This window comes from Athene cunicularia, assembly GCF_003259725.1.
Source record: "Athene cunicularia isolate RWA chromosome 1 unlocalized genomic scaffold, athCun1 chr1_part2, whole genome shotgun sequence".
Classification (NCBI taxonomy): Eukaryota; Metazoa; Chordata; class Aves; order Strigiformes; family Strigidae; genus Athene; species Athene cunicularia.
The window spans coordinates 53,340,498-53,356,452 of NW_020799092.1; the positions used below are offsets into that span (position 1 = coordinate 53,340,498).

At 37.4% G+C, this 15,955-nt stretch overlaps 1 protein-coding gene across 3 annotated transcripts in view; it reads right to left on the bottom strand.

Annotated features, from left to right (window-relative positions):
* The window catches only part of DOCK4 (dedicator of cytokinesis 4), a 245,515-nt gene that overhangs the window by 102,141 nt on the left and 127,419 nt on the right, over positions 1-15,955 (bottom strand). For all 3 annotated transcript variants that reach the window (XM_026867923.1, XM_026867922.1, XM_026867921.1), the window contains exon 13: positions 9,445-9,570. In XM_026867923.1, the coding sequence (XP_026723724.1) occupies positions 9,445-9,570 (126 nt within the window). The remainder of the gene's footprint in view (positions 1-9,444; positions 9,571-15,955) is intronic.

The following is a 15,955-nucleotide window of genomic DNA, read 5'->3' on the forward strand; positions in this document are numbered from 1 at the left end:
CTCTCTACAGCTACCTGAAAGGACATTGTAGAGAGGTTGGTGCTGGTCTCTTCTCACAGGTGATTAGTGACAGAACAAGAGGGAATGGCTTTAAACTGCAACAGGGGAGGTTTAGACTGGACATTAGGGAAAAAAATTCACAGGAGTGGTCAGACGGCAGAATAGGCTGCCCAGGTGGAGTCACCATCTCTGTATGCGTTTAAGGGTCGTTTAGATGAGATGTTGGGGAATATGATGTAGGGGAGAACTCAGAGTAGGGCTGATGGTTGGACTTGATGATCCCAAGGGTCTTTTCCAACCTGAATGACTCTGTGTGATCTGTGATTCTGTGTTATCCAGGATGTAAATCTTGTGGATACAGAATGTTTTAGAGAAAAAGTCCTTAGAATACTTTGTAGAATGGGACAAGAGCTGTGTAGCTGCTCTAAGTGGGAAAACACATAGAGGTAATTATAACTTGAGGAGAGAGCTACGGACCCTTAGTCCACCTTGCCTCCTACCTCTGTGTCAATCCATGCCATCTATGCCTTTTTTAGCTAGGGTATTCTATGATGTTACTACCCATGCTGATATACTGACAGTAAAAATCAAAGCCGGAAGATAAAAGACAAGGGCAGTCTTCCACTACCTTTGCAGCCCAGTAAACTTGGAACTGGCACAGCTAAAGTTATGATAAGAAAAAGCAGTTTATAGTAACATATGGAACAAGACAGAAGAGCTCAATTCAAAAGTAGGTGCCTTTATGTCTGGGTGATGCAGCACTGACCACCAGCATCTAGCCTAAATTTCAACAAGTTACACTACAAGCTCATCACCTTTGCAGTAGTCACAACCTGGAGGTTCTAAATACTTCTATCAAAATATATGAGTGTATTAATATATACCCTTTGGGGAGTCAGGAAGAAGAGATTAAGTCCTGGATATATAGCAACACTAAATTCTTGCTAGTGCCTTTCTGCTAGTTGAACTTTGATGATTTCATAGAATCATAGAACAGTATGGGTTGGAAGGGACCTTTAAAGGTCATCTAGTCCAACCCTCCAGCAATAAGCCACTAGATCAGGTGGCTCAAAGCCCTGTCCAACCTGGCCTGGAACACTTCCAGGAAGGGGGCATCTACAACCTCTCTGAGCAACCTGTTCCAGTGTCTCACCACCCTCACAAGAAAGAATTTCTTCCTGATATCCAGTCTAAATCTATCTTCTTTTAAGCTTAAAACCACCACCCCTTGTCCTATCGCAACAGCCTCTACTAAGAGGTCTGTCTCCATCTTTCTTATAAAGCCCTCTAAGTACTGGAAGGCTGCAGTAAGGCCTCCCTGGAGCCCAACTTCTCAGCCTATCCTCATAGAAGATGCTCCATCCCTCTGATCATTTTTGTGGCCCTCCTCTGGACCCACCCCAACAGGTCCATGTCTTTCCTGTACTGAGGACGCCAGAGCCGGACACAGTACTCCAGGTGGGGTCTCACCAGACTGCAGTAGAGGGGCAGAATCACTTCCCCTGACCTGCTTGTCACGCTTCTTTTGACGCAGCCCAGGATACAGCTGGCTTTCTAGGCTGCAAGTACACATTGACAGCTCATGTCCAGTTTTTCACCCACCAGTAGCCCCAAGTCCTTCTCTGAAGGGCTGCTCTCAATCCCTTCATTCCCCCTACTTTGTGCCGATACAGGGGGTTGCCCACACTCAGGTGCAAAACCTTGCACCTGGCACTGTTGAACCTCATGAGGTTCACACGGGCTCACTTCTCAAGCTTGTCTAGGTCCCTCTGGATGGCATCCCATCCCTCAGGCTTGTCAACCACACCAATCAGCTTGATGTCATCTGCAAATCTGCTGAGGGTGCAGTTGATCCCACTGTTTGTCATTGATGAAGATGTTAAACAGTACTGGTCTCAGTACAGACCCCTGGGAGAGATCAGTGTCAAGTGGTGTCCATCTGGCTATCTGGTAAATGCTGAGCTATTGACCACTACCCTCTGGATGCGACCATTCAACCAATTCTTTATCCACTGAACATTCCATCAAATCCTTATTTCTCCAATTTAGACATAAGGATGTTGCAGAGGACCATGTCAAAGGCTGTACATAAGTCCAGACAGATGACATCTGTAGTTCTTCCCTTGTTCACTGATACAGTCACTCCATTGTAGAAAGCCATGAGATTGGTCAGGGAAGATTCACTCTTGGTGAAGCAGTGCTGACTGTGTTGAATTACCTCCACGTTCTCCACATGCCTTAACATAGCTTCTAGGAGGATCTGTTCCATGATCTTCCCAGGCACAGAGGCTGACAGGTCAGTAGCTCTCAGGGTCCTCCTTTCCACCCTTTTTAAAAATGGGTGCAATGTTTCCCTTTTCCAAGTCACTGGGGACTTCACTTGACTGCCATGGCTTTTCAAATATCGTGGACAGTGGCTTGGCCACTACATCAGCCAATTCCCTCAGGGATGCATCTTGTCAGGTCCCATAGACTTGCATATTTTAAGGTTCCTCAGGTGGTCTTGAACCTGATCTTCTCTTACAGTGGGAGGGACTTTGCTCCTCCAGTCCCTGCCTTGAGGTTCATCCACTCAAAGATGTGTGGGAAGAGAGACTGTGGCAAAAAAGTTTGAGTACCTCAGCCTTCTTCTCATCTGCTGTTACCGGTTTGCCGGTCTTGTTCATAAAGGGGGATATGTTCTCCTCAACTTTCCTCTTCTGGCTGACATACCTATAAGAAGCTCTTACTATGCTTTGAAGCCTTTGCAGATTCAGCTTCAGCTGTGCCTTGGCCTTCCTGACCCCATTCCTACACAACCAGGTAATGTCCCTGCAGTCTTCCCAGGATGACTCTCCATGCTTTCACTACCTGTGTATTTCCTTTTTGCCCTTTAGTTTGACCAGCATGTCTTTACTCAGCCACGCTGCTCTTTTGCCTTCCCTTCCAGATTTCTTACACATCATCCAGTTGTATTTAATTACAAAAAAAAAAAACCAAAACAACACAATAAAAAATTCAAGTTAAGCAATCTGGCATCATTCGTGAAAATCATAGTTACAACGATGTTACTGGAGAGAAGAGCATCTTAAGAAGACCAACTCTGGAAGATACAGGCACACTGCATTTCAAAAAGAATTTCATCACTGTAGGAAGTGAAATCCTATTACTGAAACAATTTCTTTTTTTGCATTGTAGAAGATACCAAAAGAGTGGTTGGCTGCTTATCAGCAAATGTATTCAGCACTTTTAAGAAGCAGGGCAAATCTCACTGACATGCTTGAAGCTGCCAGTAAACATGTGTCAGATTTAAAGACCATGACAACCACCAATCAGCTGTCTGTTCAGTGCTTTCTCCCCATATAGCAACTTCTCCACTATTGTGGCAAAGAACAACTCACAATAATTACTCACAACATGAGTAACATTCACATGAATCAAGAATGCGAAAATGTACTCCATGCTTAAATATATATATATATACAAAGAAAAGGTCTGAGATCAGTACCCTCTGGGTGATGATACTTAACAAAAACTTATTTGGGGCAGAGTGTGTGTCTGCATTTAAGTATATGACATAAGAAATAAGCCATTTCTATTATTTATACATTGCTATCTAGTTTTTATATTATCACTATATTCTCATTTATATAAGGCTAACATTAAAACAAATCTGCATGTGTTAGAATTTTGTGAGCATTGGTGACTTTGGTAACAGGCCTGCCTTTTTATTATTGGATTAAGCAAGCTTTGGCATTTAAATCAAAGGCAGATAGATTTCTTTTCTCAGTTACCCTCCTGTCCTTTTTCAACAGAGCATTATCTGCATTTTCAGCTTTATTACAGTAACTCTCAACAAGCGCTAAGAAACACTCATCAGAAAACAACTGAGTAAGCAAATGAAATGCCCTTTACAAGGGATTCTCAAACTGCAATACTTTCAGATTTCAAATGGATTGTAGATCTACCTTGTAAGACCCAATTGCTCTGTAGCTTTTTTTGTTTTTCCTTTTTAACAATAAGATGTAAAACCAGTTGCTTTGAACAAGTGAGGAATAAAAGACTTACGAGCTGTTTTAGCAGAAAACTCTGACCTGTTGATTTTGTATAGCTATGATATAAAGAAAATATTTCCAGCAGAATTTTGACAGACCATTTATTTTTACAGAGCTAAAGCATTCACTTGTTAGTTTGCTTGTGCTCCTTACATGGTTTATTGAAGAAAGACTTCCAAGCCATAACTATTCTTGTATAAACTTCCCATGCATCACTGCTTATTCTATGCTCAAAAGAATACTGTAAATACTGTAACTTCAGAAGACCCTTTTCCCCATTCTCTACTTCCAGAGACTTCAAATCAAGGGAAGCCCAATTAAATTATGGCTTTTCTTCCCCTTCCATAGTTCTATTTTTCCTTCAGTTCCTAATCAACCGAGAAAAATATGACAGAGATGGGAAGGAGAAGCAAAACAGTACAGAAGTTCCTCGCACTTGTCTAACTAAGTGTGTAGTCATGTATTAGTATCTTTGTTTTCTCTAGTGACTTGTAGAAATGACAATTCCTTTGGTAGATAGGATCAAAGCTTTAAGAAAAAAGTATTAAAAAAGGATTTGGAAAGCAGAGGATATCCCCCACAGTACTACAGTTTCATGAAAGGTCAAAATTCAGGGTGTCTTTACTCCACAATACTGGTTAAACTTATTTTGTGTAACTAATATCCAGGCAATATTGCCTTCAGTAATTAAAAATATGTATTTCTGGATTCTTGGAAATCAGAACAGCAAACAATGGCAGGTGTTAAATTTAGGCTGTTTGTACTCCATTCAGGATAAAGAAGATTGGAAAAATTCATACTACTGCTTGTGGGAGAAAAATGCTTGTGTCAGACATTTATTTCCTAGAATCAACAACTCAGTAATGAGTCTGAGCTCACTGACAAGATACAGACACTCATCATGACAAAGACAAGAGATTCCCTAGCTTTCTTTACATTTTTTCTCTCCAGACTCACATCATTGAAAAATGCATGTTATCACAAGGATAGCATTTTGTGAGATCATTTGTATAAAAAAACCCCAAATATTCTAGTTCGAGTTTTAATTTTAAATGCTTCTGAAAATAGAAAGTAAGAAAGACTGGAGAGTGTGTACTTGCATATGAAAAGAATAAAAGACCTTTTAGTAATCCAGATGAGGGAGTAACAAGTATATTCAGGAGCTTTCAAAGACAGAATTCTGATGAGATTTAACCGAACAGCTAAAGGACATCTAATGAAGTTCAAAGCCGACAAATGCAAAGCAACACAGATGTGACGCTAAAAAACCTAAGTTATTTTTCCTAAATTAAGCATATGAAAGCTTAATGTAGGAAACTTAAAAGCACTGCAACACCCTTGGCAGTTCATTCCATCTGCTGAATGAACAGAAATGGTAAAGAAACCAACAGAAAATTGAAAAACGAAATGCAACTTTTATTGTTTGACAAATAAGTCTGAAACTATGAAAATTACATAACAGAAATTAATACTGCAGCTTCATGTAGAGTCTTTAGCTATGTTATTTGTGAAATCATTTCACAGAATTAGAAGTGGATCAAAAAATTCAGAATGAAGTATTACAAGCCAAGAACTTTGCAGTCAGGACTGACTAGCTCAGCTATAGATACCATCATTATAGACCCTCTCAGCTTACACACAAGTAAAACAATGGTCAGTGTAATACCACTGTAATGACTTGTCAATTCTTAAACTTCTTCTAATATCATAAGAGTTTGGATGAACAGGAAGGAATATAAACTCTGATCTTAACCCAAAGCAAGTGGTGGTCACATCTCAACAGTGGTAATGCCACCAGTTCACATCATAAGCTGAAAAAAAGGTGTCTAAAGCTAAATGATATCCATCTATGAAAATCTGATGATTTGTCAGCCAACAGGCCAATTGTTTATACACTGCAATACATTTTATGGACTCAGACATTTGGAGGAGAGCTGCTGTCCTCTGTAAGATAGAGCCTTTCAAAATTCTATCTATAGCTGTTTTAAGTAGGAACTATCTTTGATATTATAGACAAAGCTGCATAGAGTAAGTTTGTAGGTAAAGTTCCAGGAAGCAAGGGTTGGACCTAACAAAATTGCTTAGTGAAAGAAGGATTCTACACAAAGACATGAGATTACTTATGTGCTAGTGTCTCATGCTGAATGGATTTTGGCTTTGAACATACCAAATAGTCAAGACAGCTACTATCAGTAATAGACTTAGCATTAAGAACAGCGTAGTTAAAGTAAAGCAGATGCAGTTCTGGTCTAATAAGCATGAGAAAGGTGTGCAACTGTATGGATGCCTGTCACATGATAGTTTGGAGCCTGTTTACAACTAGCAGTCCTAGATGGAAGCTATGGCTCCTCCTGTAAGTCCCCATCTAGACAAACAGCTGCGTTATGGTTTAGTCCAATTCTAAAACCCCCAGACAACACACACTGATGATCAGGCTTTTTTATGGAATTAGGTATCTTCCACAAAGATGCGAAACAGTATGTACATGGGTATGTGCTAGAACACATGAGCACATGCAGCACTGAAGTTATGCACTGATACTGCAAGTCAAATTTGGAAACAGATTCCATAAGAGCACACTACATAAAATGGCCAAAAAGCTGGTAAAAGTATGTATAGAAAAATACAAAAGGGCTTTTCCATTCCATTATCTGTTATGTATGTTAATCTCAAAGTACTGCTCAAAAAGTGTATTGTTCATAAATATTACATGCTAAATTGTGTATACTAAATAATGTCTGCCCTTACAGGAAACAGTGAGCACAGAAATTCAGGGTGTCAGCACAGTTGTCCTTTGATACTGTGCAGAGCTATCTGAGAATACTCACTTGTGCATCTGTAGACTGCCACACTCGGATGCTGTAAAGGAGTTTTCTAGTGCTTGTATAGAGACTGCTCTTAAATCTATGTTAAGCCTAGAAAATGCATGTTGATGAGACTGTTGAAGAAGGCACTTTCACTGCCTGTCCTTCTGTCAGCTAGAATAAAGTGAGCTGCTTATTTCACAGCCTTTTTGATTCTAGCCATCTACTTCATTTCCTAAAATACTTGGAGTTCTTAATTTAAAAATTCCACAGGTCCTGGAAAGAGCATTCTGTGGCTTCACCCTGTCAGGCTCCTGTGACATAAAAAACATTGCTCTATAAAAACATGCATTATCATTGTCAACAAAATTCTGGTCTGACATATATGTTGATCCTAGTTACTTTTAATGGAAAAACCTCCAAAGAGAACAGGATTGATATGATGAAAAAATGAAGGTCAGAGAGAGTTTAAAAACACCAGAATAGGAGAGAGATTTAAAATATGGTGTTTATAAAAGAGATACTGTAGTTTAGCAGCATGAAGTATTTTATTGAATTATTCAAGAGGTTAGGGTTCTGAACCAGACTAAGTGCTAATTAGCCACAGCAACATACTTATTTAAAAAAAAAAATATAAAATGAGATCTAATTAATGACTCTTTCCAGTGGCAAAAGACGAAGTTCTCTAATTTATGTCTGAAGAAAGACACTAGAAGAGAAACAAAATGAAAGGAGAGCTTTAAAAGAAAAAAGCATTTCAAAGGCTAGGTTCTTGAAGGCAATTCAGTGCCTAAGGCATACTGCTCTCCTTACCCCTTGGAACTCATCATTGCAAGAGTGAGGTGATTATTTCTCTTTATGATAAACATCTCCTATGCCAGTAAACACAGAATATAAGTTGAACATTTTCTAAACTGAAGTAATGCATACATTTGGACTGAGAAAGCAGTATATCAGAACCCATATATTGGGTTTTTTTAACTAAAAAAGGGACAAACAGCCTGCACAATTCTTTGAAACTGAGTTGAGAAACTCCTCCAGCAGCTGATTATGCTGTACTCTGCTATAACATGTTTTTTTGCAGTTTAGTACATCACATTATTTCATAACTGGAAAGTGAGGTGATATGAGAGCTATTTATAGAACTTAGAAAATTTGGTAACACAGCAGAAGGTCAGTAAATCACAGATAAATGGAGAAGGGTTTCTTAATGGGAGTTATAACATGCTCAATAAAACTGTTTCCACTGTTTTCAGCCATATTATCTACAACACTCATTTGATTCAAATTACAAGTCCAAGAGTAATACAATAAATAAACCCTAGCTATTATGTCATAAGATTTCAACTGAATGCTTCCATTAGGTATACATATATATCTACCTTCAAATTAAATGGCACCTGACTCATGCATTTTATTGTTCTAAATATTGCAGTCACACCAGCAGAGTATTTTCGTAATAATGCTAAAACAGTTTTATTAACTTGTGTTCTGTGCATGTTTTTAAGTTATTGGAACTACTGATCAAGGATGCAGAAGGACAGATGTTTAATTGGCAGTAAGAACACAAGTGAATTCTCAGTTGTCAAGTTTCAGGCAGAGTTCAAAAGAAATACATGCCCATAGCTAAATCCAAGTCTCATTACTGAGTTTTAAATGCCTATTTAAGACCTCCTTGATTAGTGAAGTATCGAAGCTTATTTATTCTTCCCTTGGAACCTTAGTTTACTTCTGATTTAGGTACACAGGAATGCAAAGACAGATCTTGATAAGAAGAATGTAGTCTCTATTAAAAATCTGCAAGTCATGAGGATGATTTACATTTGAGAGTCAAGGCACTGTGTGTGGACTCAGCTGAACTTAAGAAGTGAGCTCCTCCCTGCAACATTTCTCAGCAGCAACACAACACCATAATCATGCCAAACTGTCTGCTTGTAAGTATGCTTTTCCTTTAAAGAGACATTTGACTTATCATTTCCAGCAGCCCATTAAACTTTTTAAAAATGGCATGGAACTATAGATAATACTATGATGATCTTCACATTCACGTTGACATAATCTTTCTACCTTCCTTACCATGTGTTTAAGTATTTGCATACTTTGTCATACAACATAATCAAAGTAAAATCTCTACATCCCTATTAGTATCCCTTTCCAGTATCTTAATTTCTGGTATTTGAGACACAAACCTCATGAAATCAGAAGCTGTACAGTGTCAGTGAAACTCTATGAATCTTTGTTTAGAAAACTACCAGCTCCTAAGAACATAATGTTCTGCTGGTTATCTCTTTCTCTGCATAGAGATCAGCAGTCTTACATTTAGTCATCTTCACTTCTAGAAAGTGGGGTTCCATCTCTCGAAAAAGGCTGCTACGGCTGTAAGCCCTTTTGACACTGTCATAGTAACTATACAATGTATAATGCAATGGGGCCACCGGGACACAGTTTTCTTCTATCTGAAAAAAACTAACATAAAAGTCTCTGGAAAAGTTTAAGTAGTTTTAAAATACAGTATTTATTTGGAAAGCAGCTGAAACCTAAGTAATTTATCTTTTTTGCTGTTAATTTTTGCTGCTTATCCAGAGTTTTTTTTCTTTTTAACTTACCAGGCATTATAATATTGGAAAAACCTAGTTTTCTTGTTATGGATACTCCATGGGTAAACATGGATGTATACTCTCTCCTAATTTGTTCTATGTCTCCATGAAGCAACTGAAGAGAAACTGCCAGACCTGAAAATAAAGAGAAAAGCAGAGAAAAATAAGACATTCAAACAGATTGATGATCACTACATCTTAAAAATTATGTCTACTTGCAAGTGTATATGTATTCCTGACAACTCAGAAAATTCAGAGGAAGTTCAGTAATACCCAGCTAACCCACCTCAAAATTTTTATGTATTTGGGAAGGGTACCAACATCCAGAAATCAGTAAAGACTTGAAAACAACTACCCATGAAAAACCATTAGCAAACTATTACTGATATGTAACGGAGCTATGATGACACATCAGATCAAAATTATCTTAATAGGGATGGACTAAGGCCTTAACTGGAAAAAGAATTAGAAAAATGTCAATCAGTAATATTTGCTACCATTTTAATTTTTCAATTCCTTCTATACAATACTGCCTTCACCAGTATGCAAGAAAAGGTGCAAACACAATGGTCCCTATCTATGGAGAAATGTGAAAGTCTCATTATAATGCATCATTTAACCTGATACAAAGTTATACAGTTGATTAATTAAAAAACTAAGAAACAAACTCTAATAAACCAATACAGTATAATCAATATTTTTTTTATTTAGGCACAGTATTTTCACAATGATTGATTTTTTTTTAAATGTTCAGATTGAATCAATCATGCTCTTTCCTACATTTGCTAGAGGACATGTGAAATATAAGGATGGCTATATAATAATTTTCTAATATTTATTCCTATAGAACTAAGGAATAACTTCATGTACTGTATCTGCAGTATACAAATAAACTGCAAACACTATACTTCATTGCAGCTGAGATTAACAAAACCAACAGGCATGCCTTCTGGTTATTTCAAATACTATCACTGAGGCAAGTGTCAGGATGACACAACTTGAAGAGTCATCCTTCCTCACCTCCAACATTACTACAGCATATCACATGTCAACATACATATCAAGGAGAAGATAAGAACAAACTCTTCATATGCACTTAACTGGAGATAAACAGACAACTCAGAGTCATAACTAACTTTAGATTAAGCTTAACTAAATAACATGTACACACCAACTGAACAACAAGGTCATCAGTCCGTTTGGCTTTGGAAGAGATTTCCCCTACAACCATGTTACTGTTTAACTGAATAAATTTACTTCAAAGTCTGATGGTTCTTACGTCAGAGGTTGAAAAATCTGTACTAAGTAGTGCCAGTGCAGGCTACCACACCAAAGAGATCAGAGATCTAATTAGCATGACATCTTTTTCCTCTTACCTACACTTACATCTCACTATTTCGGCAACTCTGACCACACTTCCATTCTCTTATAAAAAACAGCTCACCTATATATCTCCAACTGCATACATAAACAAATCTTACAAAGAAAAACATTCAGTGAAGTCTATTCTATTTAAGGACTGCATTTAATGCCATGGATATTGATTATTTCAGTAATGGGAATTTGTTCTGTAGTTATCCAGTGAACAACTTGTAGGAAGTAATGACAATTATTATAGGTGTAGAAGAGAAAATAAACAACACTGGGGCCAGCTGATGGTACAGGAGGCTGGTAAGAAGTCATACAGGCAGAATTCAGACTATTTGAACAAGTGAAAAGTTTTTCATTGCTGGCTGTGAAGAACTTGTCTGGGTATTATGACTTATACACTTACAAATATGGATAATTAGCCCACCTCCAACCTTGCTTCCTTTACATTTTAAGAAATTGTTATACATACGTATGTATATTCAAACACCCATATGCCCCTATTGCACTGTTTCCTCGGAAACCTAAACCAACATCTGCCATTGCTCCAGATCACATCAACCACAACAGCGTTAATTGGATATTGGACACCGCCTGGTGTTGAGTAAAGTTATTATGTTTTCTAAACAAATGTTGTAGACCTCAAATCCAGTTAGTATTAGTTTTCTTTATACATAAATTTCACATATTTCCTTGAAGAATTTTATTTAGCTCAAAAATGAGATAAATGTCAAAACCCTCATCAATGGCAAAATAGTTTTAACTTGATAAATAAGCTGCCTGTCAAGGATTTGAAGTTCTTGCTCATGCAAGGCAAGAAAGGTACTAGCAGTCTGTATTTAATAGCATTCATTGTTATAAAATTAAGTCATCTTTTTTTATCCAAAAGCATCAAGAAAATCTCTCAGTGAACACACTTAAAACACGGGTTAGTCATTTCACCTATGGTTTAAATACATCTTTAGATTATAAATGGTATGCATCTCCCAACTCTTCAGAATAATGAAAAACACCAGATTAAAGAGAGTAGTTAGTTAAAAATGTTACATGGTATAAACAGTCCAGTACAATAGGAAAGAGTGAAACTAAACCAGAAAGGAAGCAGAGAAAAGATGCACAGGGAAGACAGTCTGAAGAACCTCCAAAACCCAAGGTTTCAAGTTAACAATCTTGCCACTGAGGATTCAGCTGCCAAATGAAAAGGGAACTGACAAGAAGGGAAGGAGAAGATCTAATAAACCTGGTAAAAATGCTAAAGTTTGGAGCATATGGACTTTATATAATCAATGACAAGAATTGCCTGTTAAGTGTTCTGATTGCTCTCTAAGCACCACTGATTTTGCAGGGAAACTCAGCCCCCCTGCATTAAGGATCTAAAATCTGAATATGAATACTGTTACTGAAATATGATACCCAAATTACAGAATACTTTGATTGAATTCCTGCTGATTTGTTACAATCACGATCTTGTGATGGACAAAAGGAAGGCACTGTATATGAAAAGGAGTTTCTTTTTAGTCCCAATTAAAGTTATAAGAGTCTAATCAATGTGTTTTTATTTGTCCATTTATAATTATACTAACACATTCCAAACACAATATTGTTAAAATGACATAAATACACATAACATTTCCAGTATCTACCCCTTGCTCACCCTTCCCCTGCCTATCTGGGGTCTTAAGATTAATGGTTTCAACCTAGGAAGGTGGGATATTTGGACCGAGTTATCAGCATTCCAAGTCCTTTGCCATGAGGAGTAGGATGTTGCCTGTTTCTTCCTCCTCTCTCTCTAGGCTCCTCTTGGAGTGTTTTGCCAATTATTAGGCCTAGCATAAGGGACACAGCCAGCATAAAGAGGAACCAATAACCAAATTGTATTTGATACAAAAGGGTCAGTACATGGGTGAGCACTGGGGGTACAAACAAGTCAGACTATACATAATCAACATCAACCCCACTGACCCCAACACCACCACCACACAACCAACAATGGGTGGAATAAATGGTGACATGCAGTCTCCCAGAGAAGGGATGGGAAACAATGGAGTCAACAAGTCAAACACATAAGACCAAGGAAACCACATACTGAATCTCTACACAGCCCACATTTACAAAAGCCAGACCTGACCGGAGCCCAGTCCCAGGGAGGCAGGAGGTCCTTCCCCAACAGGGAACTCTGCAAAGTGCCCTCTGCAAATTAGATCTATTTTATTTTAGCTCTTGCTTAGCTTTTTACAGTTGTGTGTTGTAACCCACTTCAGTATATATACTTTTTATGCAATAGGTAGTTATAACATGTAGTTACTCTGTCTAGAGTTAGCTATCTATAACCGTAGACTAAAACAGAACATCGAAGAGTAAAGACATGTGACTGTAACTGAGGCCTTGAAAGTACACATGTGGGGCCCCAGACATATGAACAGCTCACCAGTGGCCAATTACTGGTCATCAAACAGTCTGACCTTAAAAGCAGAATAAAACCAGTTTTAGGAGGAACAGAGGGAACAAAGAACAGGTATTTGGCATATATAAAACACATCATATATGATGAATGAAGATGTAATGCAGACTTGCAGACCAGTGAAAAAATAACGAAGTGTAAAGCACGTTAGCAAGCATAAAAATTACTCCATGTCATATAAGAAAGGTTACATCCTTCAGTTTTAACTGATTCCACTCTGATGATGTATGTCAACATCAGTTTTTCACATCTCATTTCATGCTCTAGACAACAGAATTATCAGGTTTAGAAAAAATTAGGTAATTCCTGATGGAACAGCTGTACATGGACAAAGCAAAATAGAAAACTGCAACATGCCACCATACACTGTATCTCACTGAGGTTGATATGATTATTACACCATCTATGAGATCTAGAAAACTTCATAACTATACATTTTCCATTTCTAGAACATTAGGAGCTAAAATGATTATCCAGTCTCTGAAGGACTGGCACATTTTCTTTAATTAGGTACATAGTGCAGCTCTGTCCCCTCAGAAGAAATTTCATTTACCTCCCTAGTTGTAATTAAAACCTCTTATGTTAGCTATGATTCTTTATTTACTCCAGTTTTGAAAGCATTACTACAGAACTCTGTGGTATTGCAAACAGATCTGCTTTTATTCCTTTTGCAAGCACATGAAATTTCTCACAATTAACTTGTAGTATAGTTCACCACAGACTATTTTTATCATTCAGATGAGAGTACAGAAAATTGACAAGTTGTTGAATAAGCATTCCAGGTTTTTTGTCATTTTACCTTAAAACAGTTTTTGTACTGCATTATTGATTTCTGCATTTAGTTATGACAAAAGGCAACTGTTTATTAAGCTTACACTTATTTGCATTTGAGCTTCTGGGGGGAAGGGAAAGAATTTACATTCAGCTTCTATGTAGTGGCACACAGAACCCTAGATCATAGTAAGAAGAAATGCCTAGCAGCTGCTCAGGAAGCTGATAGGAAAAAAAAAAAAACAAAAACCAAAACAACTCAGACAGCATGCTATTCAGGAGTGTTTGTATTTTAAGAAAGGTCATAAAATAAGGCATCTGTCCAGATAAAGCTGCCTAAGGGTGTTAAAAGTATTCTTGAAGGCATACAGGTGTTCCTGTTTTTGGTAGTATTTAAAGTGTCCAAATTACCACTGCAAAGATAAAACCCGTAGATTTCCACATTGTTACTGGAAAATAAAATAAAATTTTTTAAAAAAATAATTAATTAATATGATCTGGGAAAAATAATTGTATAAATCTTGTGTAATTTGGCCACAGCAAAATCTGTGTAGTTAATCCAACAAATTGCAGTCTGGAAACAGAGAGAAAAAGAGGAGATGTAGATTCAGTCTTAACTGGCCTTGTTAAAAACTTGACTGTGATTACTTTGAATTATCAGAGGAAACTCCAAACTATTTCTCTTTTCTTCAGCTTTAAATTCTGGGTTTTAGCTCAGTAAAAAAGAATGCAAGACAAACAGACTTTGCCAAATTTTGACAACTTTCTTGGAGGTCACAAATTAAATGAGCTCTTGTACCTAAGGTTTTTCTCAGAAATGCCCTCAAGTGTGGAAGGTCGGGGTTTTTTTCTTCTTCACATGGAACATAAACACTTAAATGCAAAAATTATCACAAATTATCACAAGTAAAGTGGCTTGGAATTTTTTACAGGGGAGATAGGGGAGATGATAGAGCCTCATGTATTTCTTGCCAGAATTACTGTCGGATGAAGGTTAATGGACCAGAAGGCTAAATGACTGCTATAAGCATCTAGTCTAACTGCCTTATACAGACAATAAAGATCTCAGCGATAATTTCTCAAATTCTTACCTTAGTAAGCTCACTGATGGCCTTTTCTATTAACAATACACACAGCATGTCAATACCCATTTCCACACTACACTGTTATATTGCAAAGGTGAATCATCTTGCTCAAAAAATGTTAAAATTACATTTTTACATACTGTTTTATTAACTAGAATATTAGACAGTGCACAAAATGCACAATTTTACTATTATGTGTTTTATATTGCTTCTAATGCAAATAACAGACAAAAGGTTCCAATGAAATGCATGTTATTTTCTCCTTCATGATGTGCAGCTCTGCCATGCAAACAGCTTTCACATCGTATTAAAAATGTAGCTACGTGCATTCCAACTAAGTGTCTTATTTAAAATAAAGAAATAGTCACCAACATAAAAGCCCAGGTAATGTTGTAATGAATTTTTAAGTATAACCCTTGAAGGAGATAAAATGTTACATATATATTGTATAGTTTATCATCTGAAGTAATGTTAAGACTTTTAATTGTTTCAGTAGACACAATAAAGGAAGTCAACAACACATATTTAACAGTAACATGAAGAAAAAATTTTTAGAAGGGGCTTATAAAAATCTCATTGCTAAGACTAACCCAACTCCCAGATGGAAATACAAGCTAGCTATTCTCATTATGCAGCATTAGCTAGGAACTTCCAGGTTTAAACTGGGTGCCATTTCAATCATATGCAGAAATAGTGTGGCCAGTAGGACTAGGAATTGATTGTCCCCCTGTACTCATCACTGGTGAGGCTGCACCTGAAATATTGTGTTCAGTTTTGGGCCCCTCACTACAAGGAAGACATGTGTCCAAAGAAGGGCAACGAAGTTGGTGAAGAG